The 24,215-nt window shown below is 38.3% G+C and overlaps 1 protein-coding gene across 3 annotated transcripts in view; it reads left to right on the top strand.

Annotated features, from left to right (window-relative positions):
• Nucleotides 1-23,738, top strand: part of PIK3CG (phosphatidylinositol-4,5-bisphosphate 3-kinase catalytic subunit gamma) — a 44,239-nt gene extending 20,501 nt beyond the window's left edge. For all 3 annotated transcript variants that reach the window (XM_021673180.2, XM_021673176.2, XM_021673177.2), the window contains exon 11: nucleotides 19,804-23,738. In XM_021673180.2, coding sequence (XP_021528855.2) covers nucleotides 19,804-20,082 — 279 coding nt within the window. In that variant the 3' untranslated portion in view covers nucleotides 20,083-23,738. The remainder of the gene's footprint in view (nucleotides 1-19,803) is intronic.
• The last annotated feature ends 477 nt before the right edge of the window (nucleotides 23,739-24,215 follow it).

Raw genomic sequence — 24,215 nt, 5'->3', positions numbered from 1 at the left:
GGGCTGTCAAGAAGGGTGTCTGCTGAGCAGGTTAGCCGCTGGATATTTATCTATTCAAGGCCTTAGCTAAAAGACTCAAATTTTACACATATTTTTCAGAACTCACAGTTTGTGAGTTTCTCTTGGTTTTTCCTACAGATGAATTCTTGATGCGCCACCTGCACTTACCACATTTTTATAAGGCAGAGTGACCAAGATTTCATTTGAAATCTTGTTGGCTTGACCACAGGTTCTGCTAAGACCGCTAGCGTTTCCTGCTCACCTGTAAACAAGCTCCTACATGAGTCTGCCCATCTCCCAGGGAGTGTGTACATCAGGGGAGTCCAATCTTTTGGCTGTCCTGGGCCACATTGGAAGAAGAATTGTCTTGGGCGACACATAAAATACACTAGAGAGAGCTGATGAACTAAAAAAAATTAAAAATCACAAAAAAGCTTCACAATGTTTTAAGAAAGTTTACGAATTTGCGTTGGGCCACGTTCAAAGCCATCCTGGGTTGCATGTGGGTTAGACAAGCTTGGTGTAGATTCTACCTGCTTTTCATTCCTTTCTGGTCTGTATCCAGTTTTGACCATCAGATACTTTAAATACTCAAGAGAATTTAACACTGGCAAAATTAATAACTATTAATGAACATTCAGAAGAATTATAACTACTACTGTAATATTCCTATTTTATAGCAATACAAACACAAAACAAAGACAAAGAGTAACTACTTTATATGTACTTTTGCCTTGAGTACTCTTTAAATAGCCACCTCCCGTAGTACATCTTAAAGATGATTTGCTTTGCACTCCACATCTCAGACTTGCTCTGTTTCCCTGAGTCTCTTCTTGAGTCCAGGGTTACCTTTGGGAGATGACATGCCCCTTGAAGTTTAGTGGAACAGGAACTAGGATACATTGTTTTGAAACCTGTCTGTTCTTGTTTGTTCTCCTGACTGATTTTCCATTTGGTGATTACAAGACTTACCCTCCCACAGTTCCAGTGGTGTTGTCAGAGAAACTGAGATCTCTGTGACCAGATGGTCTTATGATTTTTAGTGTGTGTTTTTCTGCATAAACTCAATTGAGTTTCAGACTATTTCCAGGGACTTGACACATTTCAGTCCTGTTTTTCTTTAAAATTAAAAATCACATGTTTTGACAACTTCCTGGAACAGAGAAATGGTTCCAAAAAAAAAAAAAAAACCCTAGAAGAATTTCACCATTTAAAGGGGGGAAAACACTCAGTTCTTCTCTCCTGTCCGGGAGGTTCATCCAACTAGCTTCAGACAAACAGAGCAGCAATAAACTGCAACTTAAAGAATCAGACAAACACACGGAATTTGGCCTTAGTGACAGGCTCTCCTTCTTTTTGTATATATGTTCTCTTCCTTTTTGCCAGTAGTTTTTCCTAGAATTACTGCACATCTGTCCTGTTGCTGACGACATTCCCGTAGACCCCTTGGTGCCCATGTCACCCCGTCAAATCCCAGCAGTATTTCTCTTTCTTTGATGTTGTTATTATTTTTAAGTTTTAAAATATTCTTTCACAAAAAGATTTGCAGTATGGGGAGGCCAGGGAGAGGTTGCTTCCCTCTATCGGCAGCTTCCACCCAAAGCAACAAACCTTTGCAGTGGGCCTTTGCGCAGTCTGTCCTCTCAGTCTGAAATATCTCTCCATCCTTAGTGACCAAAGCTTGCTTCTCAAGCCATTTAAACCTTTTTTACTAAAGCAATGTTTAGGCAGTGTGCTCTACTAACAACACACTTTAGTACATTTGTTGTACTTGTGTGTGTGTGTGTGTGTGTGTGTGTTTTGGAGTGCTGGCATACATGTTAAATGCCTGTGAATCTGTGCACGTGGAGCCTTAAGCACACATTCAGTATAACATGGTGGTAGAAAGGATGGACTTTGGAGCAAAGAAATTTGAGTTTGATTCCTGGCCCTGCTACTTAATAACCACATATATGATGATTATTCATCCTTTCATAACATCAGTTTCTTCATCTGTAAAGTAGGAATAACAAGACCTACTTCCCGTGGTTCTTCTAGGGATTACTTAAATGAAATATCCAGAATGCTTAGCCCAGTGCCTAGACCACAGCAGAGAATCAATAAACGGCAGCCGCCATTGTTATGGTCATCACAGTGTGTCTTCAAACTCTGAAAACTTTTAAGTTGAGAAACCATTTCTGAAATGAAATCTCAGGTAATATATAAAACAACACAAAGTAGCATGCTCTGCTTAGAGCAAGTGGAGTTCCAACTCCACATGTTCTGCTTCCCCTTCCTGCCCCCTGTCTGCTCACTGTCTCCCTGTGTTCCCTCATCCTTCACAACAGGAAAAATCCTGAATACTACAGCTTTAAAGTATGTATATGCAGAATTTCCAAAGTTTACATGTTGACAAAGATGGGCAGCAGATATTTTCATCATCTGACTCTGACCTTGTGATAATTTTTTTTTTCTTTTACATACTGCTAAGCCTTCCAAAAGGATTTTCTGTTTCTTGGTTTTATGTTTTCTTTAAGAATTGAAGTTCTTCCAGATCAGGGAGCACAATTCTAAACTCTCCAAATAGTGTCTCCAAATCTTGTATAATAAAGCTGCCATTTTTAGGGAAGCTGGGAAATGTTGTATATATTTGCATTTTGAATTAAAGACGTCCTCATTTCCAGTGACTCACTTATTTTGAATTGATGAAGTTAACTAATACATGCTGCATATTTGAATAACCTGTTAGGAACAATGGAGAAAAGTTGACCCACTTTTTTGTTAAGGGTGAGGTAAGGCTGGTCCACAAAGAAAAACATACCTAACTACCCCAAAACCTAAAATGCAATAAAAAAAGAAAAAGGAAAAAAAAAAGAAAAACATACTTAACTAGTGACTTGAGCAGGGAAGTAAAGAGGAACTGAAAGAAGCTCTACTGCATTCCGCCTCTCTGCTTCCCAAGGGAGCTACTTTAGTCTAGGACCATAGTCACAATTACTTCTAGAATAGGGGAGAGTTCAGAAACAAGCTACAATTAGATAGAGAAACACAAAACCAAGGCCCAGCATTTGAGCTCAGGAGTATCCGTTAGCCTTTGGAGCAGCATGCTACACACAGGGGCTAAACAAATATATTTCAACGATGGCAATTTTGATAAATTCTCCATAGAAAATTCTTCCTTATGAGAGGAATAAAAAAGAAAACAGAGTTTTTACTCATTGGTAATTTATTCTAGGCCACATTATTTTAAATTTCACTGAACAGTTATAGAATATATATAATACACAAATATATTTATATCATTTGCAAATGAAATTTGGCTTCTAATTTTTTAACGTGAGAATGTGTTGTTTTTTTAAAATTTTTTTTTAATTTTTAAACTAGTAAATGCTATTAATTAAAATCAACAGCCAGCAAAATATTAAAAATACCAAAAGATATAAAAATCCATTATTCTGCTCTCCAAAGATAATACTGTCAACATTTAAAAGTTCCTCCTTCATTCAGTTAACTGTTTAGTCTCTTAGAAGATTGTAAATTAATCAGAATTTGCTTAAAAACTGAACTTAAGAAATCGATATAATGTTCATCTCTTCAAACTGCGTGAGGCTGATTAACATCCATGGGATGGTAGTTTGTCATTTTGAATTAAATCTAAATATCTGGCAGGGCACAGTGGCTCACATCTATAATCCCAGCACTTTGGGATGCGGAGGCAAGCAGATCATGAGGTCAAGAGATCGAGACCATCCTGCCCAACATGGTGAAACCCTGTCTCTACTAAAAATACAAAAATTAGCTGGGCACGGTGGTGCGTGCCTGTAGTCCCAGCTATTCGGGAGGCTAAGGCAGGAGAATCGCTTGAACCTGAGAGGCAGAGGTTGCAGTGAGCTGAGATCGAGCCACTGCACTCCATCCTAGCAAGGAGTGAGACTCTGTCTCAAAAAAAAAAAAACTAAATATCCAAACCTTACCTGCAAGGCCCTGTGTGAGGAGGCCCTACCCCTCACCCCACACTGTCCCCCTCACTTGCTCCCTCATCACTGTACCCTTCCTCCACATCTTCCCCGATCCCAGCTACCCACTGCCTTCTTCCCAGAATGCTCTGTGCTGCCCTGTGGTCTCAGCATAAATGTTATTCCTCAGAGCAGTCTTCTAAATCGGGTTCCCTCCTGTCACTCTTTGCCACAGTCCCCTATCAGGTCCTTCATTGCATGTATCATAAAATACAGTTATTTGTACCGGTTTGCTGTTTGTCTTTCCCTATCCCAACTGTGAGCTCTGTGCAGCAGGGCCACATGTGTCCTGTGTCCCTCACAAGGGGCCTGAGCCACAGTAAGCATTCGGTAGGTGTTTACTGAGTGGAGCAGTGAAGGGGTAGCACCTGATAGGAGAGGAGCTGGATCAGACTGGGTAACCTCTGGGGTGTCTTCCTTCCATATCATACATTGTATTCTGTGAGTTACGAACTCATAGTAACTCAGGCCCAGATGGACAGACCATCATCACATGGAGGTAATAAACCTTCAGGAGGCAGGTTTAACATGTTTACATTGAGGAACTAAATCTGATTGTGAAATCTAATGTTTCATTAAATAATACAAATAAGTGAGTGTAATATAGTACATATTCACATTTTTGTGGAGATTTCCTTATTGACGTAAATCTTACATATTTCTTTCCAGTCAGAGCAGTACCCTTTGCCAAGAGAACAGGGCATGGAATACATACATATAGTATGCATTCAATACAGGACAGTGGTCAAAGACCAGGAACAACTTGTTCTTTTATAAACAAGCATTTTGGAGACGTTCTGTGCACACAGTAGGCACCAAGCAAATCTGAAGTCATCAGGGGAGCCAAATAACAGTCCACAGACCCATCTATGCAAAGCAGGTCATTTGAGGAGTGTCTTTAAAAGGGACTTGCCCCTAGATGTCACTCTTAAGAAGCATTTTATCGGAGGAAAGTCTGGAGCCCATTCATTGTGTTATTTTAATCTAAGATGACTGTGGAAATTTTCTTGCCAGTTTTATCAGGCCCTCCCTGTTTCCAGGTCTGCAGTCTCATCCCCATGCTAGGGTATACCTAAGCCTCCAACCTGGAGGCTCAGCCACATGCCCAGTCTCTATGCAGGGTTGACTCAGCAAGTTTTTAAGAACCTTTATTCAACCAGAGTCCATCTCTTCCATTGTCTAGCTCTACTCTTGGGTCCCACACTGTATTAACTCCTTCTGCTTTAGTTCCTCCTGCAGAGGTCCCTCTGCTTGTTACCCAACTGCTAGAACAAGGACCCTAATCCCTCCAGTCATTTTTCTTGCTGGAGACTCAAGTACTCTCCCAAGCCCACCCACAGGGACCACAGAGACCTTGTTATCTGGCACTCTTCCAAGGACTGTGGCCACCTCAGCATCATTTCCTGTTACTATTCTGTATCTCCCCTTCCGTTGTGTGGTAGCCCTCATGCCTGTCTGTACCTATAACCTGCTAGGCTGGATGCTCTAGCCCACTGTAATTACCAGGGCTTATTCACCATAACCAAAATAGGACACTAATTCAACACACACTGACTAAATACCTACTAAATTTTAGGCACCATGACAGGCACAAAGAAGGGTCAGGTACCACCTTTGGCAAGGCAGGATATTTTCCTAGTTTGGTCTCTTTCAAATACAATTGTTCCCTAATGTATCCTGATTTTAAAGTAATGAATCTTGTCTGAAATTGAACTTGGCTTCTGAACATTAAGCAGTCATGCATCATATATATGCAGATTATCTATAGGGTATCAGACCCTGTACATGGCAAGAGAGCTACTTATACAACTTTGTGCTAAGGAGTACTTTGTACTAAGAGTATCCACAGTGGTTTGCAGAGAGAGCAATTAATCCTGCCCTAGAGGATAGAAAAGGGCTATTCAGAGAAGCATGTGTTTTTCTCAGGGCTTAAGGGATGAATTCAGTTTCCTTTTTCCAGGCAGATAAAGGGAAAGGAGGGAACATCCAGATAGAAAGAACAGCACGAGCAAGTGCATGAAGTTAGAAAAGTACATACAATCGGTATTTAGGAACAAGAAGTACATTCACCTGGTGTGGATAGAACATAGGTATTTCTGGAAGTGTAGCAGAATTTGAGTCACAGGACATAGGCTGGATTAGAGGGGTGGAGGGTAGAGCAAAGCAAAGAAGTCATTTGGCACTCACTCAATTAATCACAAATTACCATAATTAAGGTCTATTATAGGTCAAGCAGGAGATGACCAGTTCATCTATCACCCATAATGGACTGAGCTGATAAAGGATTCTCTCTTGGGAATCTTGGGATCTGTACCCCAACCCACTGACTAGGACAGGCTCAGCACCCTCTGTCTCAATGTGAAGACTTTCAATACTCACTGTCTCTCCATGTCATGCATTGGAAGATATCCTCAAAGAAGGGTCTAGTATCAGCCATTCGTAGGAGTTTGAATATGTTGGTGTGATATCTCCCCCATATGCAGACTTGTGGGGGTTGTCAAACTGTTAGGACTTTATTAAGCTTGTCAAATTTAAATTACTATTCTGGAAAAGATATGAATCCAAAACTAGAAAGATCTCCTTAGATTGGATTTATGCATTCATCTATCAGCCTAAGATATTAGATGCCTATTACTTTTAAACACTAATAGAGAATATCCTTTTAAGTGGCATCATTCTCTCAATATTTAGTTTCTTTCAGAAAATTCTGTCTAACATAGAATATTATCAAGGACATTGTTTTCCATGTTACCAAATATACTCTTTCTTTCAAAATCTTGTGAAATTTCTATAGGTCTTAGTTTCTAGAAAAGTTGTGCTTCTCCTAAATAAAGAGGTTTTTCTTTTAAATCTTCTGAACATTGACTACAGTAACTATTAGTTACTGTACTATTAGTTTCCTTTTAGCTAGAGATCTGTTTTAACACTTCTCATAGCAAGTACTGTTATGCATTGCTTAACAATGGGGATACATACTGGGAAATGCATCATTAGGCAATTTTGTCATTGTACAAACATCATACAGTGAATTTACACAAACCTAGAAGGAGTCTACTACACACCTAAGCTATATAATATAGCCTGTTGCTCCTGGGCTACAAACCTGTACAGCATGTTACTGAATATCATAGGCAGTTGTGACACAATGGTGTGCGCTTATGGATCTAAACATATCTGAACAGAAATGGTACAGTAAAAATACAGAATTATAGTCTGATGAAACCGCTATGATATATGCAGTCCATGGTTGACCAAAATATTGTTATGCAGTACATGACTGTATATAGGACTTTTGAATATACAGTTTTAAATTATTCTCCTTCTTCAACCCATTGTAGATTGTTTCCTTGTTATTTCCTTTCCTTTTTTCACCCACTTCTAACTAATGTTATTTTGACTTTTGTATTTCCAAATAGTCCACCTTAAATCCTTTTTGGAACAAGGCTGGAAGATGTATCACACACACATACACACAAACACACACACAAACACAAACATACATACACCTGTACATACATACTATTCAGAATATTGACTAAAGTAGAATAACTTACTGTAGGCTTTAGGTTTCTAATGTGCTTCTAACTAAATATTTGAGAATATGGCAATAGAGCCCTTCCCCTGGTAAACAGAACTAGTCTGAGAATCATTTTCCAAGAACTTACAGATAAGAATCCTAATTCAAACTCAACAAATGCATAGCCAAATGCTAGACACAGTCCTCTTGCTGATTTACCAGAAAGTATGCTCTCTTACATTATTAGGTCTAATAATCAGTGATTATTAGTTCTGCCAAAATAATTCCTAAAGGCTTTGGCTAGCCAATGCATTGGTTTTTATTTTTAAATAATAATAATAAGACAAAATAAAATCCTGTGCCTTTTACTGAAATGTTTTTTATCCACTGTCTCCTTCCTCTAGCAGACAGAGGCAACATTACTATTTGAGGTTCCACTTCAGTTCTAGGTGAAAATGGAGAATTTTGATCTAAAGAAAAAGTATTTCATGTGACCTCAGACAGTCTGCAGCAGCCACAGCTCATCAGTGGTTAATAAATTAGTAGATTGTATGTAGAAGTAGTTTGTTTTCACTTTAGTGAACTGATAGTTGGGGCAGTTAGCAAATCAAGTAAAAGTTTGAGCCCTGAAATGATAACGAATTCCTTTGTTCCCCAGACTTCTGAGGGCAGTAGCTTTGTAAAAACAATTCTTTCTGTTAGTACTAGATGCTATAATTAAGGTATTTGAATCAACAATGAAATTGAGAGCAGATGTACTATGTAGGCTCAATCTATTTATTAGCTACTAATGGAGAGTGTTCTAGCTAATGGCATTAATAATAATGTAATGTTCCTCACATTTGTACTCATTAACAAGTGCATTAAACCAAGTCTCCACAGTCAGATATTTCCCTTGCTCTTCTCTCTCAATAATACAAAGCCTTCAACAGTCAGTTGAGAAGGAGAGAATGAGGATGTTTGACGTCAAGGAGAGGCAGCCCTGGCAGAGGGGAAAATTACAGCCAATAACATCTGTGTTCTGTGTTTTCCCCTGAGCTCCCCAGGCCACATCCTTATAGTCCCTGAAACCACAGGCCTCTAGGCCAAGGTAGTGTCAGAACGCTCCCACACACCCTGTGGCTGAATGCAAATGGCAGAAATGAAACTTCTGGGGCTGAGTGGGCACAGCAGGTGCTCAGCTGTGCCCTCCAAGGTGAGAGAACCACCTGCAGGAAGCCAGTGTTGCTGTATGCTTCCATCCTGCCCACCTTAGTGGGCCAGCACCATGACAGCCTCCCTTTGACACTGGTTGGAGTGAGGCTTATCCACCACTCCAACCTACCTCACCCCCTAGGCCTTTACTATCTAAAAGACCATGTGGGCAGATGGTCTAGATGGACAGTGAGCTCCTTAGCATTGAGCAGTGTGTGTATTCAATAATGCAGCTCCTCTTGGTATTGATTAGTAAGCATAGCCAACTACTTAGACATAGCACTTAAATCTCACCACAACAATATGAAATGGGTATCATTCTTATATTTCTCAATCTACATTTAAAAGAGGTTAAGTGACTTCTCCAGTGACATATAGTTCATCAGTGATAAAGCCAAAAGTGGAATTCATTCAGCTTGATGGGGATCTGTGTTGTTCACAACACATTGGCTTTCAGAAAAGGGCGATTAAAGCTGCACCAAGTCTCTCAGTGTGTGCAGCCAGTCAGAATCTGGACACTGTGTTTGACAAGAATGGGACATGCAGTTAAACTGGGGAAGAAAATTCTTTCTCATAGAAGAGATCCTTGTGTGTGAAAATTACAACTATCTGAATAAATTAGAATCAACAGAAATTCTTTATGTGAGTGAAAGAGGCCGGGCGCGGTGGCTCACGCCTGTAATCCCAGCACTTTGGGAGGCCGAGGCGGGTGGATCATGAGGTCAAGAGATCGAGACCATCCTGGTCAACATGGTGAAACCCCGTCTCTACTAAAATTACAAAAATCAGCTGGGCATGGTGGCGCGTGCCTGTAATCCCAGCTACTTAGGAGGCTGAGGCAGGAGAATTGCCTCAACCCAGGAGGCGGAGGTTGCCATGAGCCAAGATCGCGCCATTGCACTCCAGCCTGGGTAACAAGAGCAAAACTCCATCTCAAAAAAAAAAAAAGGCCTTCAAGAAAAGCAGGGCAGTTCTTTCCTTTAAGGCCTCTCCTTGGGTCCAGCAGGGATCAGGGAATTCCTGCGTCACTGCTTAACAAGTATTTACCGAGCGCCAGTGGATTGGTGTTATAATAACTTGGCCTCGGGTTAATTTCTCTCCTCAAAAATTTTCTATTAAAAAGTTTGACCACACAGCGGGCTCACATAGCAGGGGATTTGTGTGGATCCCCCAGTGTATAGAAGGATAGAAAATAATTAAAAATCAGAACATATTCTAATTCAAAACCGAAAGGCATCCCCATCTATGTCCTTGTGAAAATTGTGCAAGTTGGCAAATTAATGAGGCTGTTGCCTGGGGTGAAGTCTGCACTTAGCCTGTGTAATTACTAAGAAATGAGAGAGACCTCAGTGGGTCCTATGGATGAGCAGAAGAAAATAATTTCCGGACATAAGTGGAGTCATTAAGAATGCAAGAGCACTAATGCACTGGGGCTACTTCAAGGGGACAAGTGATGATTGGGCAGCAGCAGCAACAGCCCACACAAGTCTCCTGCTTCTTGGTGAGCAGGGAGGAAATGCAGAGGGGATGTAGGCAAGGGAGAAGACTGACATTTACTGCACCCTCACCATGTGCCAGCCTGCATGCTGGGCACTTTATGTATATTTTCTCACTTAGAAAATGCCAGAATAGTACATGGGTTTTTATATTGCACAAGATGATGTGTACTCTGCCCAGCCTTGACAGACAGAATGATACCAGCCTGACCTCAATTATGATTGCAGTTACTCTGCCACATAGAAATGTCACAGATAATAGTAGCTAAAAGCAAAAGAAAATTCACTATTAATATTTTGTCCTATAAATTTATATATTTTTTTCTATATAAATATTGTGTGTTAATTTACCAAAATGGGATATGTTGTTTTGTACCTGCTTCTTAACATAAACACTTTTATATGTTTATTAAATATTCTTCCACAGTGTATTTTTTATCAGTCTCATATTATAGGGCATTTATTAATAGATTGCTTTCAAGTTTTCACAGTTTTAAACAATGTTCTAATGAATATCCTTGTAGATAAATCACTGCAAAATTATTCAGTTTTTTGGGTTTTTTTTTTTTTTTTGAGACAGAGTCTTCCTCTTTCCCTAGGCTGGAGCACAGTAGTACGATCTCAGCTTACGGGTTCAAGTGATTCTCCTGCCTCAGCCTTCTGAGTAGCTGGGACTACAGGTGTACACCACTATGCCCAGCTAATTTTTGTATTTTTAATAGATACGGGGTTTCACCATGTTGGCCAAGATGGTCTCAATCTCTTAACCTTGTGATCTGCCCGCCTTGGCCTCCCAAAGTGCTGGGATTACAGGCATGAGCCACTGCACCCAGCCTATTAAGTATTTTTAAAGGTAGATTCCTAGCATGGAAGATGCTGGGTACAGGATATAGATGTTTTTAAAGCCAAGTTTATTGAGGCATAGTTCACATACAGTAAAATCACCCTTTCTTTTAACTTTTATTTTTGACTTGGGGGTACATGTAAAGGTTTGTTACATAGGTAAACACATGTCACAGGGGTTTGTTGTACACATTATTTCATCACCCAGGTGCTAAGCTCAGTGCCCAATAGTTGCCTTTTTGCTCCTCTCCCTCCTCTCATCCTCTCCCCTCAAGTAGACCCTAGTGTCTGTTGTTTCCTCCTTTATGTTCATAAGTTCTTATCATTTAACTCCCACTTATAAGGTAGAACATGTAGTATTTGGTTTTCTGTCCCTGCGCTAGTTTGCTAAGGATAATGACCCCCAGATCCATCCATGTTCCTGCAAAATACAGGATCTCATTCTTTTTTAGGGCTGCATAGTATTCCGTGGTATATATATACCACATTTTCTTTATCCAGTCTATCACTAATGGGCATTTAGGTTGCTTCTATGTATTTACTATTGTGCATAGTGCTGTAGAGAATATTTCTGTACATGTGTCTTTATGGTAGAATGATTTATATTCCTCTGGGTATATACCCAGTAATGTGATTGCTAGATCAAAATGGTAGTCCTGCTTTTAGCTGTTTGAGGAATCACCACACTGCCTTCCACAATGGTTGAACTAATTTACACTCCACCAACAGTATATAAGTGTTCCTTTTTCTCCACAATCTCGCCAGCATCTGTTATTTTTTGACTTTTTAATAACAGCCATTGAGTGGTGTGAGATAGTATTTCATTGTGCTTTTGATTTGCATTTCTCTAATGATCAGTGATGTTAAGCTTTTCTCATAGGCTGCATGTATATCTTCTTTTGAGAAGTATCTGTTTGTGTCCTTTGCCCATTTTTTAATAGGATTGTGTGTTTTTCTCTTGTAAATTTGTTTAAGTTCTTTATAGATGCTGGATATTTGACCTTGGTCAGATGCATAGTTTGAAAATATTTTCTCCCATGCTGTAGGTTGTCTGTTTACTCTCTTGATAATTTCTTTTGCAGTGCAGAAGCTCTTGAGTTTAATTAGATCCCACTTGTCAATTTTTCCTTTTATTGCAGTTGCTTTGGGTGTCTTTGTCATGAAATATTTGCCCATTTCTACATCCAGGATGGTATTGCCTATGTTGTCTTCCAGGGCTTTTATAGTTTTTGGTTTTACATGTAAGTCTTTAATCTATCTTGAGTTGATTTTTGTGTATGGCATAAGGCAAGGGTCCAATTTCAGTCTTCTGCATATGGCTAGCCAGTTACCCAGCACCATTTGTTGAATATAGAGTCTTTTCCTTATTGCTTGTTTTTGTCAGCTTTGTCAAAGATTAGATGGTCATAGATATCTGGTCTTATTTCTGGGCTCTCTGTTCTGCTCCATTGGTCTCTGTGCCTGTTTTTGTACCATTACCATGCTGGTTTTGTTATCATAGCCTTGTAATATAGTTTAAAGTCAGGTAACATGATGCCTCCAGATTTGTTCTTTTTGCTTAGGATTGCCTTAGGTATTTGGGTTCTTTTTTGTTCCATATGAATTTTAAAATAGTTTTTTCTAGTTCTGTGAAGAATCTTCCTGGTAGTTTGATAGGAATAGCATTCAATCTGTAAATTCCTTTGGGCAGCATAGCCATTTTAATGATATCAACTTTTCCTATCCATGAGTATGGGATGTTTTTCCGTTTGTGTGTCTTCTCTGATTTCTTTGAGCTGTGTTTTATAATTCTCATTGTAGAGATCTTTCACCTCCTTGGTTGGCTGTATTTCTAGGTATTTTATTCTTTTCATAGCAGTTGTAAATGGGATTGCCTTTCTGATTTGGTTCTTGGTTTGGCTGTTGTTGGTGTATAGGAATGCTAGTGATTTTTTGTGCACTGATATTGGATCCTGCATCTTTGCTGAAGTTGGTTTATCAGCTGGAGGAGCTTTTGGGCAGAGACTATAGGGTTTTCTAGATATCAAATCATGTCATCTGCAAACAGAGATAGTTTGACTTCCTGTCTTACTATTTAGATGCTCTTCATTTCTTCCTTTTGCCTGATTGCTCTGGCCAGGACTTCCAATGCTGTGTTGAATAGAAGTAGTGAGAGAGGGCATCCTTATCTTTTGCCAGTTTTCAACGGGAATGCTTCCAGATTTTGTCCATTCAATATAATGTTGGCTGTGGGTTTGTCATAAATGGCTCTTATTATTTTAAGGTATGTCCTTCAACACCTAGTTTATTGAGAGTTTTTAACATGAAGAGGTGTTGAATTTTATCAAAAGCCTTTTCTGCGTCTATGGAGATAATCATGTGGTTTTGTCTTTAGTTCTATTTATGTGAGAATCACATTTATTGATTTGCATATGTTGAACCAACCTTACATCCTGGGGATGCTTACTTGATCATGGTGGATTAGTTTTTAATGTGCTGCTGGATTCAGTTTGCAAGTATTTAGTTGAAGATTTTTGTATTGATATTCACCAAGGATATTGTCCTGAAGTTTTCTTTTTTTGTGTCTCTACCATATTTTGGTTTCAAGATGATACTGGTCTCATAGAACAAGCTGGGGAGGAGTCACTCCTCAATTTTTTGGAATAGTTTATATAGGAAGAGTACTAGCTATTCTTTGTACCTCTGGTAAAATTCAGCTGTGAATTGATCAGGTCCTGGGCTTTTTTTTTTTTTGGTTGGTAGGCTATTTGTTACTGATTCCATTTTGGAGCTCATTATTGTTCTGTTCAGGGAATCACTTTCTTCCTGGATCAGTCTTGGGAGGGTGTATGTGTCCAGGAATGTATCCATCTCTTCTAGGTTTTCTAGTTTGTGTGCATAGAGGTATTTGTAGTAGTTTCTGATGGTTGTTTTTATTTCTGTGGGATCAGTAGTAACATTCACTTTTTCATTTCTAATTGTGTTTATTTGGATCATATATATATATATATATATTTAGGATAGTTTATACATATATATATATATATATATATATATATATATATATATATATATACTAAGGATAGTTAAGTTTTCTTGTTGAATTGAACCCATTATCATTGTGTAATGCCATTCTTTGTCTTTTTTGATCTCTGTTGGTTTGAAATCTGTTTTGTCTGAAATTAGGACTGTAACCCCTGCTTTTTTTCTGTTTTCCATTTGCTTGGAATATTTTCCTCCATCTGTTTATTTTGAGCCTATGAATGTCATTATGCATGAGATGGGTCTCTTAAAAACAGCATACCATCAGGTCTTGCTTTATTATCCAACTTGCCACTTTATATCTTTTAAGTGGATCATTTATCCCATTTACGTTCAAGATCAGTATTTATATGTATAGATTTGATCCTGTCATTGTGCTGTTAGCTAGTTATTATGTTGGCTTGTTTGTGTGGTTGCTTTACAGTGACACCAGTCTGTGTGTTTAAGTCTGTTTTTGTATTAGCTGATAGCAGCCTTTCCTTTCTATATTTAGTGCTCCTTTCAAGATCTCTCCTAAGGCAGGTCTGGTGGGAATGAATTCCCTCAACATTTGCTTATCTGAAAAGGATTTTATATCTCCTTCACTTAGGAAGCTTAGTTTGGCTGGGTATGAAATTCTTAGTTGAAGATTTTTTTTCTTTATGAATATTGAGTATAGACCCTCCAATCTCTTCTGGCTTGTAGGGTTGCAGTGGAGAAATCTGCTGTTAGCCTGATGGGGTTCCCTTGTAGGTTACCTGCCCTTTCTCTCTAGCTGCCTTTAACATTCTTTCTTTCATTCTGACCCTGGAAAATCTGATGATTATGTATCTTGAGGATGATCTTCTTGTGTAAAATCTTACAGTTCTCCGTATTTCCTGAATTTGACTGTCAGCCTCTTTAGTAAGCTTGGGGAAGTTTTCATGGACAGTATACTGAAATATGTTTCCAAGATGTTTGCTTTCTCCCTGCTCCCTTTCAGGGATGCCAGTGATTCATAGATTTGGCCTATTTACATAACCCCATACTTCTCAGAGGTGTTGTCTTTTTTTTTTTTCCATTTCTTTTTATTCTTTTTTCTTTTTTTTTGTTTGACTGTCTTATTTCAGACAACAAGTCTTCAAGTTCTGAGATTATTTTCTCAGCTTGGTTTATTCTGCTATTAATACTTCTGATTGCATTGTGAAATTCTTGTATTGTGTTATTCAGTTCTGTCAGACCCAATAGGTTCTTTTTTATACCAGCTATTTCATCCTTCAGTTCCTCCATCACTTTATTGTGATTCTTACTTTCCTTGGATTAGGTTTTGCCATCCTCCTGAATCTCTGTGATCTTTGTTCCTGAATTCTGAATTCTGTGTCTGTCATTCCAGCCAGTTTAGCCTGGTTAAGAACTCTTGTTGGAAAACTGGTGTGATTGTTTGGATATATGAGAATTTGACCATTTGAGTCACTAGAGTTCTTGTGTTGGTCCTTTCTCATCTCTGCATGTGGGTGCTCCTTTAACCACAGTATAGACTTAGTACAGTCAATAGAATTCTTTTTTTTTTTTTTCTTTGAGACAGAGTCTTGCTCTGTCACCCAGGCTAGAGTGCAGTGGCATGATCTCGGCTCACTGCAGCCTCCACCTCCTATGTTCAAACAATTCTTATAGCTCAGCTTCCTGAGTAGCTGGGATTACAGGCATATTCCACCATGCCCAGCTAATAATAGAATTATTTTCTGGATGTTTTCATCAGGCCAAGGCTTTATGCAAGGTCTTTATTTGCTTTATGCAAGGTCTCTGACTTCTTGTCCCTGGTTTCAGAGGGAGGATATTAGTGATGCATTTTTGGTGTTGAAGCTTTGGGGTATGATCCAGCAGCTGGCACGTAGGCTTATTGGTCACTTGGTAGACTCTTGCTTGGTTGTATGCTCCCCCATGTTTCTTCACAGTTGCAGCTATGTTCCTTTTCAATGCTTTGAAAGTGTGGGTTTCTCTCCCGCTTGAGTGCTGGCTTTAGATCATGACTTGACACTTCTGGGATGCCCATTGTAGCTCTCAGGTAATCTCAATGTTTATGTTCCTTCCCCAGTTTGGAGGCAGTAGAGGAAGGAACTTTGGTAGTGGTTCTGGCCAAGGGTCATTTGCTTGTCACCTGGGGACTCCACCCGAGAGAGATGCAGGTCAGCAGTGGCTCAGTGCAATCAACCCAGGGTGGAGGGTCTGTGCTGTGGGCCCAAGCCAGGGGTTTCCTGTCTGGTGTCAAGCATTGGGAGCGGGGGGCGCCCATGGAAGATAGACTGACCTTCTCTCCTGTAGTCGACTGCAGCTTGCTGGAGGTATAAAATCACCGTTTCCAGGTGTACAGTTTTATGAATTTTGACAAATACATCAGTCATGTCACCGCCACCACAATTAAGTTATATAACATTTATAAGCACTTTAAAGCTTTTGATGCATGTTAATCTAATTGTCTGCTGGTAACATTATATGTATTCCCATCTACCATCAGCTTATAAAACGTTAACATTGGGTATTAGCCTTAAAAGACTAAAAAGAAGTCTAGTTTGTAGGTAAATATTTCCGTTTCATTTTACATTTATTTGAATATCAATGAGGTTGCATTTTTTATAGGTTTATCTGTTTTTATGTCTCACGGCGTGAATTCTTGTTATGTTTTTGGCCTGTATTTCTAGCTAACCATTTATCCCTTATTGATTTTTAAGAATTATTAGGGGGCTGAGGTTGGAAGAGTGATCTGACATGTTGCAAATACATTTTCTTTTGTCATTAATCCTCTTTTAATATTACGTATAGCTTTTTTATTTTCCTCAAAATTTTTAAGTTTCTGCAATCTCACCATCTCTTCCTCATAGAGTCTACCATGGAAGTCATCTTCATAAAGTCCCTTCCCACTCTATGATTATTTAAATATTCTACCTTTTTACATTTAATTCATTGGGAATTTATTTTTGGTATATCACATGGAGTAGAATTTTATTTTCTCCCCCAAATGATGAGCCACTTGTCCTGGTCCCATTTATCAAATAATAGATCTTTTCCCCACCAATCTGAGAAGTCACCTGTATTGTATATCATATTTATATACTTAGGTTTCTGAAGTTTCACTTCTGTTCCACAAAATTTCTTGTCTTTTTGGGAAAAGAATAGATAGTGGTTCACACTGTTTTTAATAACGTAGTTTTATACAGTGGTTTAATATCTGGTTTGACAAGCACTAGTTTTCATTATTATACTTTTTCAAAATGTTGTCTCAGGCCCTAACTATTTCAGATGAACTTAAAACAATACCTGAGTTTAAACACTCAATAAGAATTTATATTGAAATTTATATTGAAATTGTGTTTATAGATTAAGAATAATTTTTATCATTATAAGCAGTCTTGTCACTGAGGGACATGCTATTTTGCTCCATGTACTCAAGTTTTCTTTTTCATGACTCAAGTGTATTGATTCCAGTATGATGTTCAAAACCTGGCTCATTGCTCTTCAGAGATTAAAGTTTTATAATTTTTAAGATTATAAAAATTATAAATTTAAATTATAAAAATTATAAAAACATAGGTTCTGCATGTTTTATGTGTTTATTCTAGGAATCATGTTCTTGTTGTTACTATTGATTATAGCATCTGTTTTTGCATTTTACTTTCCAACTTATGGCTCCTATTTACAGCATTCTTTATTAATTTTTATAAAAAGCTAGTTTATTTAAAACTAGTTACATTTAACTTTTTCCCTTCAGTGTTGCAAGACAATTAGGTCATTTGTAAATAATAAGTTTACCATCACTTTTCTGATTTTATTTTATTTTTATTTATTTATATATTTTTGAGATGGAGTCTCACTCTGTCGCCCAGTTTGGAGTGCAGTGGTGTGATCTCAGCTCACTGCAACCTCTATCTCCCAGATACAAGCAATTCTCCTGCCTCAGCCTCCCAAGTAACTGGGATTACAGACACACACCACTATACCCAGCTAATTTTTTGTATTTTTAGTACAGAGTTTTACCATGTTGGCCAGGCTGGTCTTGAGCTCTTGACCTCAAGTGATCCACCTGCCTCGGCCTCCCAAAGTGCTGAGATTACAAGTGTGAGCCACCGTGCCTGGCCCACTTTTCTGATTTTATACTTCATTTGATTTTCTGTTACTTCATTATCTAGAATATTTTATCATACTTTAAGTTCTGGGGTACATGTGCAGATTGTGCAGGTTTGCTACATAGGTATACACGTGCCATGGTGGTGGTTTGCTGCATCCATCGCCCTGTCATCTACATTAGGTATTTCTCCTAATGCTATCCCTCCCCAGTCCCCCTACCCCTACTATTCCTCCCTAGCCCCCTACCCCCCAGGCCCCAGTATGTGATGTTCTCCTCCCTGCGTCCGTGTGTTCTCACTGTTCAACACCCACTCATGAGTGAGAACATGCAGTGTTTGGTTTTCTGTTCTTGTGTCAGTTTGCTGAGATTGATGGTTTCCAGTTTCATCCATGTCCCTGCAAAGGACATGAACTCATCCCCTTTTATGGCTGCATAGTATTCCATGGTGTATATGTGCCACATTTTCTTTATCCAGTCTATCATTGATGGGCATTGGGGTTGGTTCCAAGTCTTTGCTATCGTGAACAGTGCCACAATAAACATACGTGTACATGTGTCTTTATAATAGAATGATTTATAATCCCTTGGGTATTTACCCAGTAATGGGATTGCTGGGTCAAATTATTTCTATAATTTCAGATAATTCTTCACATCGTTACATTTTAATAACATATGAAGTCATATGTTTTTTAAATCAAAAATAGCTATTAATACAGTACCTTATGGTGAATTAATCTCTCAGTTTTGGTATAAACCTTATTTGGCTATGGTATATTATTATTTTAACATTATACTCAATATTATTTGAAATATTTATATATGTAATCACTAACTTTAGTTTTCTTTAATATACTATCTTTGTCAAGTTATGGTATTAAGGTTGGGTTATTCTCATGTTGTAAAAATTGAGACCCTTGCATTTTTTCTATGCTTTGGAACAATTTAAGTGGCATAATCATACCTGTTGCTTAATAAGCAGACTTAATTCACCTGCTCCAAAGCTTTTTGGGGAGCCATCAGCCATAGCATTTTTTGAAGCCCTCTCTCTCACTCAGTGTTCAGAATTTGTATTAAAATTTCAATTCATTCAGCAATTTTGAGAATCAGGCAGTAAAAACCTAATTCATCTGTTTTCTTAGAATTGAACAGAGTGTAAAATAAAGATGAAAACTAAATCTTAAACACATTTCCTTCAGTTCTTTGGATTTTATTAGCTCTTGGCAGACATTATTTACACTTACATAAAGTTTATTGATTCTAGTATGATGTTCAAAAACTGACTCATTGCTCTTCAGAAATTACAGAAATTTCTACCCTCAATCTCTTGGGAAAGAAACTGAATTAAAAAGGTAGAATAAGAAATAAGATGAAACTTGTCTGTATCAATTAGTTTTCCTTGAACACGCCCTGGATATATGTGACTAAAGTATTGAAGAGATTATAAAAACAGTTTCTCATCAAGTTTTTCGTCTAAGTCAGGGTCCTACCTTGTTTGTGATGGTTTCTCCTCATGGACAGGTAATGCTATGTACATTTCAGTACATCCCTCCTCATGGACAGGTAATGCTATGTACATTTCAGTACATCCCGGTGGTCTTCAGCCTACTTGTTAGTTACCATAACAACAGTAACAGCATTCTCTTCTCCTTTATCCAGGACATCTGTGTTAAGGCTTATCTAGCCCTTCGTCATCACACAAACCTACTGATCATCCTGTTCTCCATGATGCTGATGACAGGAATGCCCCAGTTAACAAGCAAAGAAGACATTGAATATATCCGGGATGCCCTCACAGTGGGGAAAAATGAGGAGGATGCTAAAAAGTATTTTCTTGATCAGATCGAAGTTTGCAGAGACAAAGGATGGACTGTGCAATTTAATTGGTTTCTACATCTTGTTCTTGGCATCAAACAAGGAGAGAAACATTCAGCCTAATACTTTAGCCTAGAATTAAAAACAAATTCGTGTCCTATGGTTTAAATTGCATATCAGTCATCAAACTTGGATTTCAAATGCAGTAGACATTGTGAAAGATGTCATTTCAGAAGTATAGCTTTTTTCTTAGCTGAACTCTTCCCTGCAGAAAAAAATAATATTGGCATTCCTGATTGTTTGGTTAAGTAATGTTCAGTACTAGGCTTATTTGCAGGTTTGTTTTTTCTCATTTGTCTGTGGCATTGGAGAATATTCTCAGTTTAAACAGACTACTGACTTCCTTATTGTCCCTGATATTTTTACTATCTTACTGTTGAGTGCTTCTTGAAATTCTTTGGAATAATTGGTGACGTCTATTTTCATCTGGGTTTACTCTCAATTTTGGTTATCTTTCTGTTCCTCAAACTCTTTAAAGAAAAAGATGTAATCATTGTAACCTTTGTTTCATTCCTTAAATGATGCTTCTGAACATCCCCTTAGTGTCTGCAGGTGGTAGTGGTGTGCTAAAAGCTAGGAAAGCAAGTTAGTCTTTTCAGTGTCTTTTGCAATTAAATTCTTTTGTTGTGTACACCTGAGACACACAGACATAAAAGGGGAAATCTGAACTGTTGTGCCTTGACCTTACTCTGCTGGTCTGGTTCCAGGGTTATGAATATGAAAAAATAGAGATGAGACCTTTTGTGTCAATTCTGTCCACAAGAGTGAGTTATCCATTACAATTAGAATAACTTTCTCCAGCATGGCACCAGGCAGTAACTGCAGGGCCTCTTTTATGCCTGTACATTTCTTCCTTTCCTTTCTCCCTGCCTCTCTCTTCATCAGTTGTGATGCTCCCACAGCTCTTTACAGACTTGTGAAATATCCAAGAACACCTTTACTCTAGAACTCAAAAATTAGTTGAAAAAGAATTGTTTCTCAAGAATTATTAGACTCTTAGGTACTTATTTATAAAGATGTTTAGTGACTTTTTTAGAAGTGTCTTACTAAAGGACCAAAGGAGGCATTCTAGAAAATATGAATTAGCTTCCAAATTCCTTAATTTTAAACTTTGGCCTTAACAGTTCTTTTTTTTAATGGAAGAAGATATTTAATATCTTTAAAATATTCCAAGTTAGGAAGACACTACTTGCCTTATCCATTTCCCATTTAAAGGACTTTTAAACTTTGACACATCCTTCAGATTTCCTAAAAATAATTGAAATATCTTACTTTAAAAATATTTTTATCTCTTAAATGTCTTGTTATTTATTGGAGGTATTGTTCAACCTGAGAGAGAGAGACCATTAAATTATTTATAAAATACTTTGTAATTACCTGTAGTTAATATATTACATAGAAAAAACTATGTTAGCAGTGTCTATGTTTAAATATAATCAGATATAAATATATACCTAATTTTTAAATTTTCAAAATAGATACCTGTTTGACTTTGAGGCAGTCCAGATTTTTTTTTAAATGTGTGCAAAATCTCAGTGGTTCCTAAGCCTGGCTGCAAAGAGGAATCAACAGGGACACTTTTTTAAAACACTCTTAGCAGCTGGTGCAACACAGTGAGACCCCTATCTCTTAAAAAAAAATTAACCAGGTGTAGTGGTGTGTGCCTGTAGTCCCAGGTACTCAGGAGGCTGAAGCAGGAGGATTATTTGAGCCCAGGAGGTTGAGGCTGCAGTGAGTCATGATCATGCCCCTATACTCCAGCCTGGGCAATAGAGTGAGACCCTGTCTCAAAAAATAAAAATAAAAAATAAAAACACCCTTCCCTGAGTTCCATTCCCAGGTTGTAATTTAACTGCTGTGGTTGTAATTTAACTGCTGTGCTGTTCCATTCCCAGGTTGTAATTTAATTGCCCAGATGTCAATATTTTTCTAGATACTTTAGGTGATTCTAATTCACAGCCAGAGTTGGAAGCCCTGTGTGGTCTTTGAAGGTCTAGGCGACTCTTCTTCCTTGCCCTTTGAGCTTTTTCCTGTCTCACAGGTATCTAGAAAAAACTCCTCTTCTTTGGCAACCTGTCCTTTTAAAATCACACTCTACCCACCTGTACAGAGGACCATGCCCTATCATGAAATGTTTATTCCTCTCTATAAATGGAGGACAGACATTTTGTGGCACTTCTGGACCAACTATTCCCTACCATTCTTTTGAAGAAAGGCAGGAAGAGTGCTTTCTAATTCAGAAGACAATGTTTTCACTATTCTGATAAACAATAGCCAAGCTCAGACCCAGTTTTTATCTGAATTGCTGAAATAAGTTCTTGATGATGAAAAAAATAGATTAGAGAGGAATATATTTATGTTTATCTTAATGGCACCTGTAGTTAATCTCAGTGGTTCCTAAGCCTGGCTGCAAAGAAGAATCAACAGGGACACTTTTTAAAAAACACCCTTATCAGCTGGGGCAACACAGTGACAGCCCCATCTCTATAAAAAAAAAAAATCAGCCAGGTGTAGTGCTGTGTGCCTGTAGTCCCAGGTACTCAGGAGGCCATATATATATATATATAAACACACACTCAGCCTCACATACATATATATGTATAGCCTCCTGAGTACCTGGAGGTGTGTGTGTGTGTGTGTGTGTGTGTGTATATATATATATATATATATATATATATATCTCACAGTTGGGCTTGATTGTTCCATATTCCAAAGAGTATAATTTCACCTCTATAGACTTACACATAAACAAAAATCATCTTTGTGGGCTTCCTTCCTTTACTGTTCCCAGTGAATTACATGACCAACAACTTCCATACCTTTGAAAATGTTCTAGAACTAGAATCATCCTGCTGCTGGGAACTACCCACAGCTCTGCCTTCAATGCCAAATGAAAACATAGATCCCAAGTTAGCTGAATTAGGCCAAGCAACTTTTGTGTTTATCTAGGACTGGCTACATAATTTGCAGAGCCTAGTGAAAAACGAAAATGCAGGCCCGTCATTCAAAAATTAAGAAATTCAAGATGGCAACAGCAGTTGTCACACCAAGCCCAGTGCCCTTCCGAGCATGAGGCTCTGTGTGACTGCATGGGCCCATGAGACCAGCACTGTGTGCATCTGAATGATGGCTTTGATGCTCATTTTAGCACACATGGTCTACCACGTCTGTGTGAGTGGCAAATATAGTGCCTGGGACGAAATGTTGCTTCTGTTCAAATCAAAATACCTCATCTCTATGGCTGTACATTAGGACCTAGAACATGGCCCATTGCTCTTAGATTGGAATTATGGCCACTAAAATAAACCTAAGCAGATGTTATAGACCTAGCCCCACAGGACTGTATTTGACTGGCTTTGGTGATACTTCGATGAAAGTAAGGGGAAGTGGAGACATTATAGATAAAATATATCAACTTCCAGAGAAAACTCTTGACTTAAAAACTTAACTGTAGTAAATATATCTTTTTCAGGTGATGAATTATGTTTTTAAAAAGTTTACGTGTAGAAATTCTGTGGTATAATTTGGAGGCTATTAGTGCTATATTAATGCAAATTAATTATCTTTTAAGTTAAGTCCAAAAAATAATCTAGAAAGTACGTCTCCAGAGCAAATCTGACCTAGCATTTGGTGTGCCAGGCTTTGCTTTTCATGATTTTGAAATAAATCAATAATTAGATTGAACAATATGAAGAAAATAAATTTGTATTTTTAAGTGTTCTGTTGGCTTATTTTCTGTTTCATCCAACCCAATAATTCTGGTAAATAAATGTGGTTGTAGTCTGGGTGCTTGTCTGCATATTCTCAAAGATCCATTTCAGGACAGGTGTCTGGGGAACATAAAACACACACCTTGGCCAGGCGTGGTGGCTCATACTTGTAATTGCAGCACTTTGGGAGGCCAAGGTAGGCAGATTGCTTGAGCCCAGGAGTTCAAGACCAGCCTAGGAAACAACATGGTGAAACACTGTCTATACAAAAAGTACAAAATCAGCCATGTGTAGTGGTGCATGCCTGTAGGCCTAGGTACTAAAGAGGCTGAAGTGGGAGGACTGCTTAAGCCCAGGAGGTCGAGGCTGGAGTGAGGTATGATCATGCCACTACACTCCAGCCTGGGCAACAGAGTGAGAACCTGTCTCAAAAGAAAAAAAAATCTCTATTGAGGACCCACTACTTACCAGGTACTGTGCTAAGTA

Source organism: Aotus nancymaae, unplaced genomic scaffold, assembly GCF_030222135.1.
Source record: "Aotus nancymaae isolate 86718 unplaced genomic scaffold, 86718_ANA_hifiasm-v0.15.2.pri h1tg000002l, whole genome shotgun sequence".
NCBI lineage: Eukaryota > Metazoa > Chordata > Mammalia > Primates > Aotidae > Aotus > Aotus nancymaae.
Note: the sequence above shows the minus strand (reverse complement) of the source record. Positions and strands in the feature narration are given on the sequence as shown.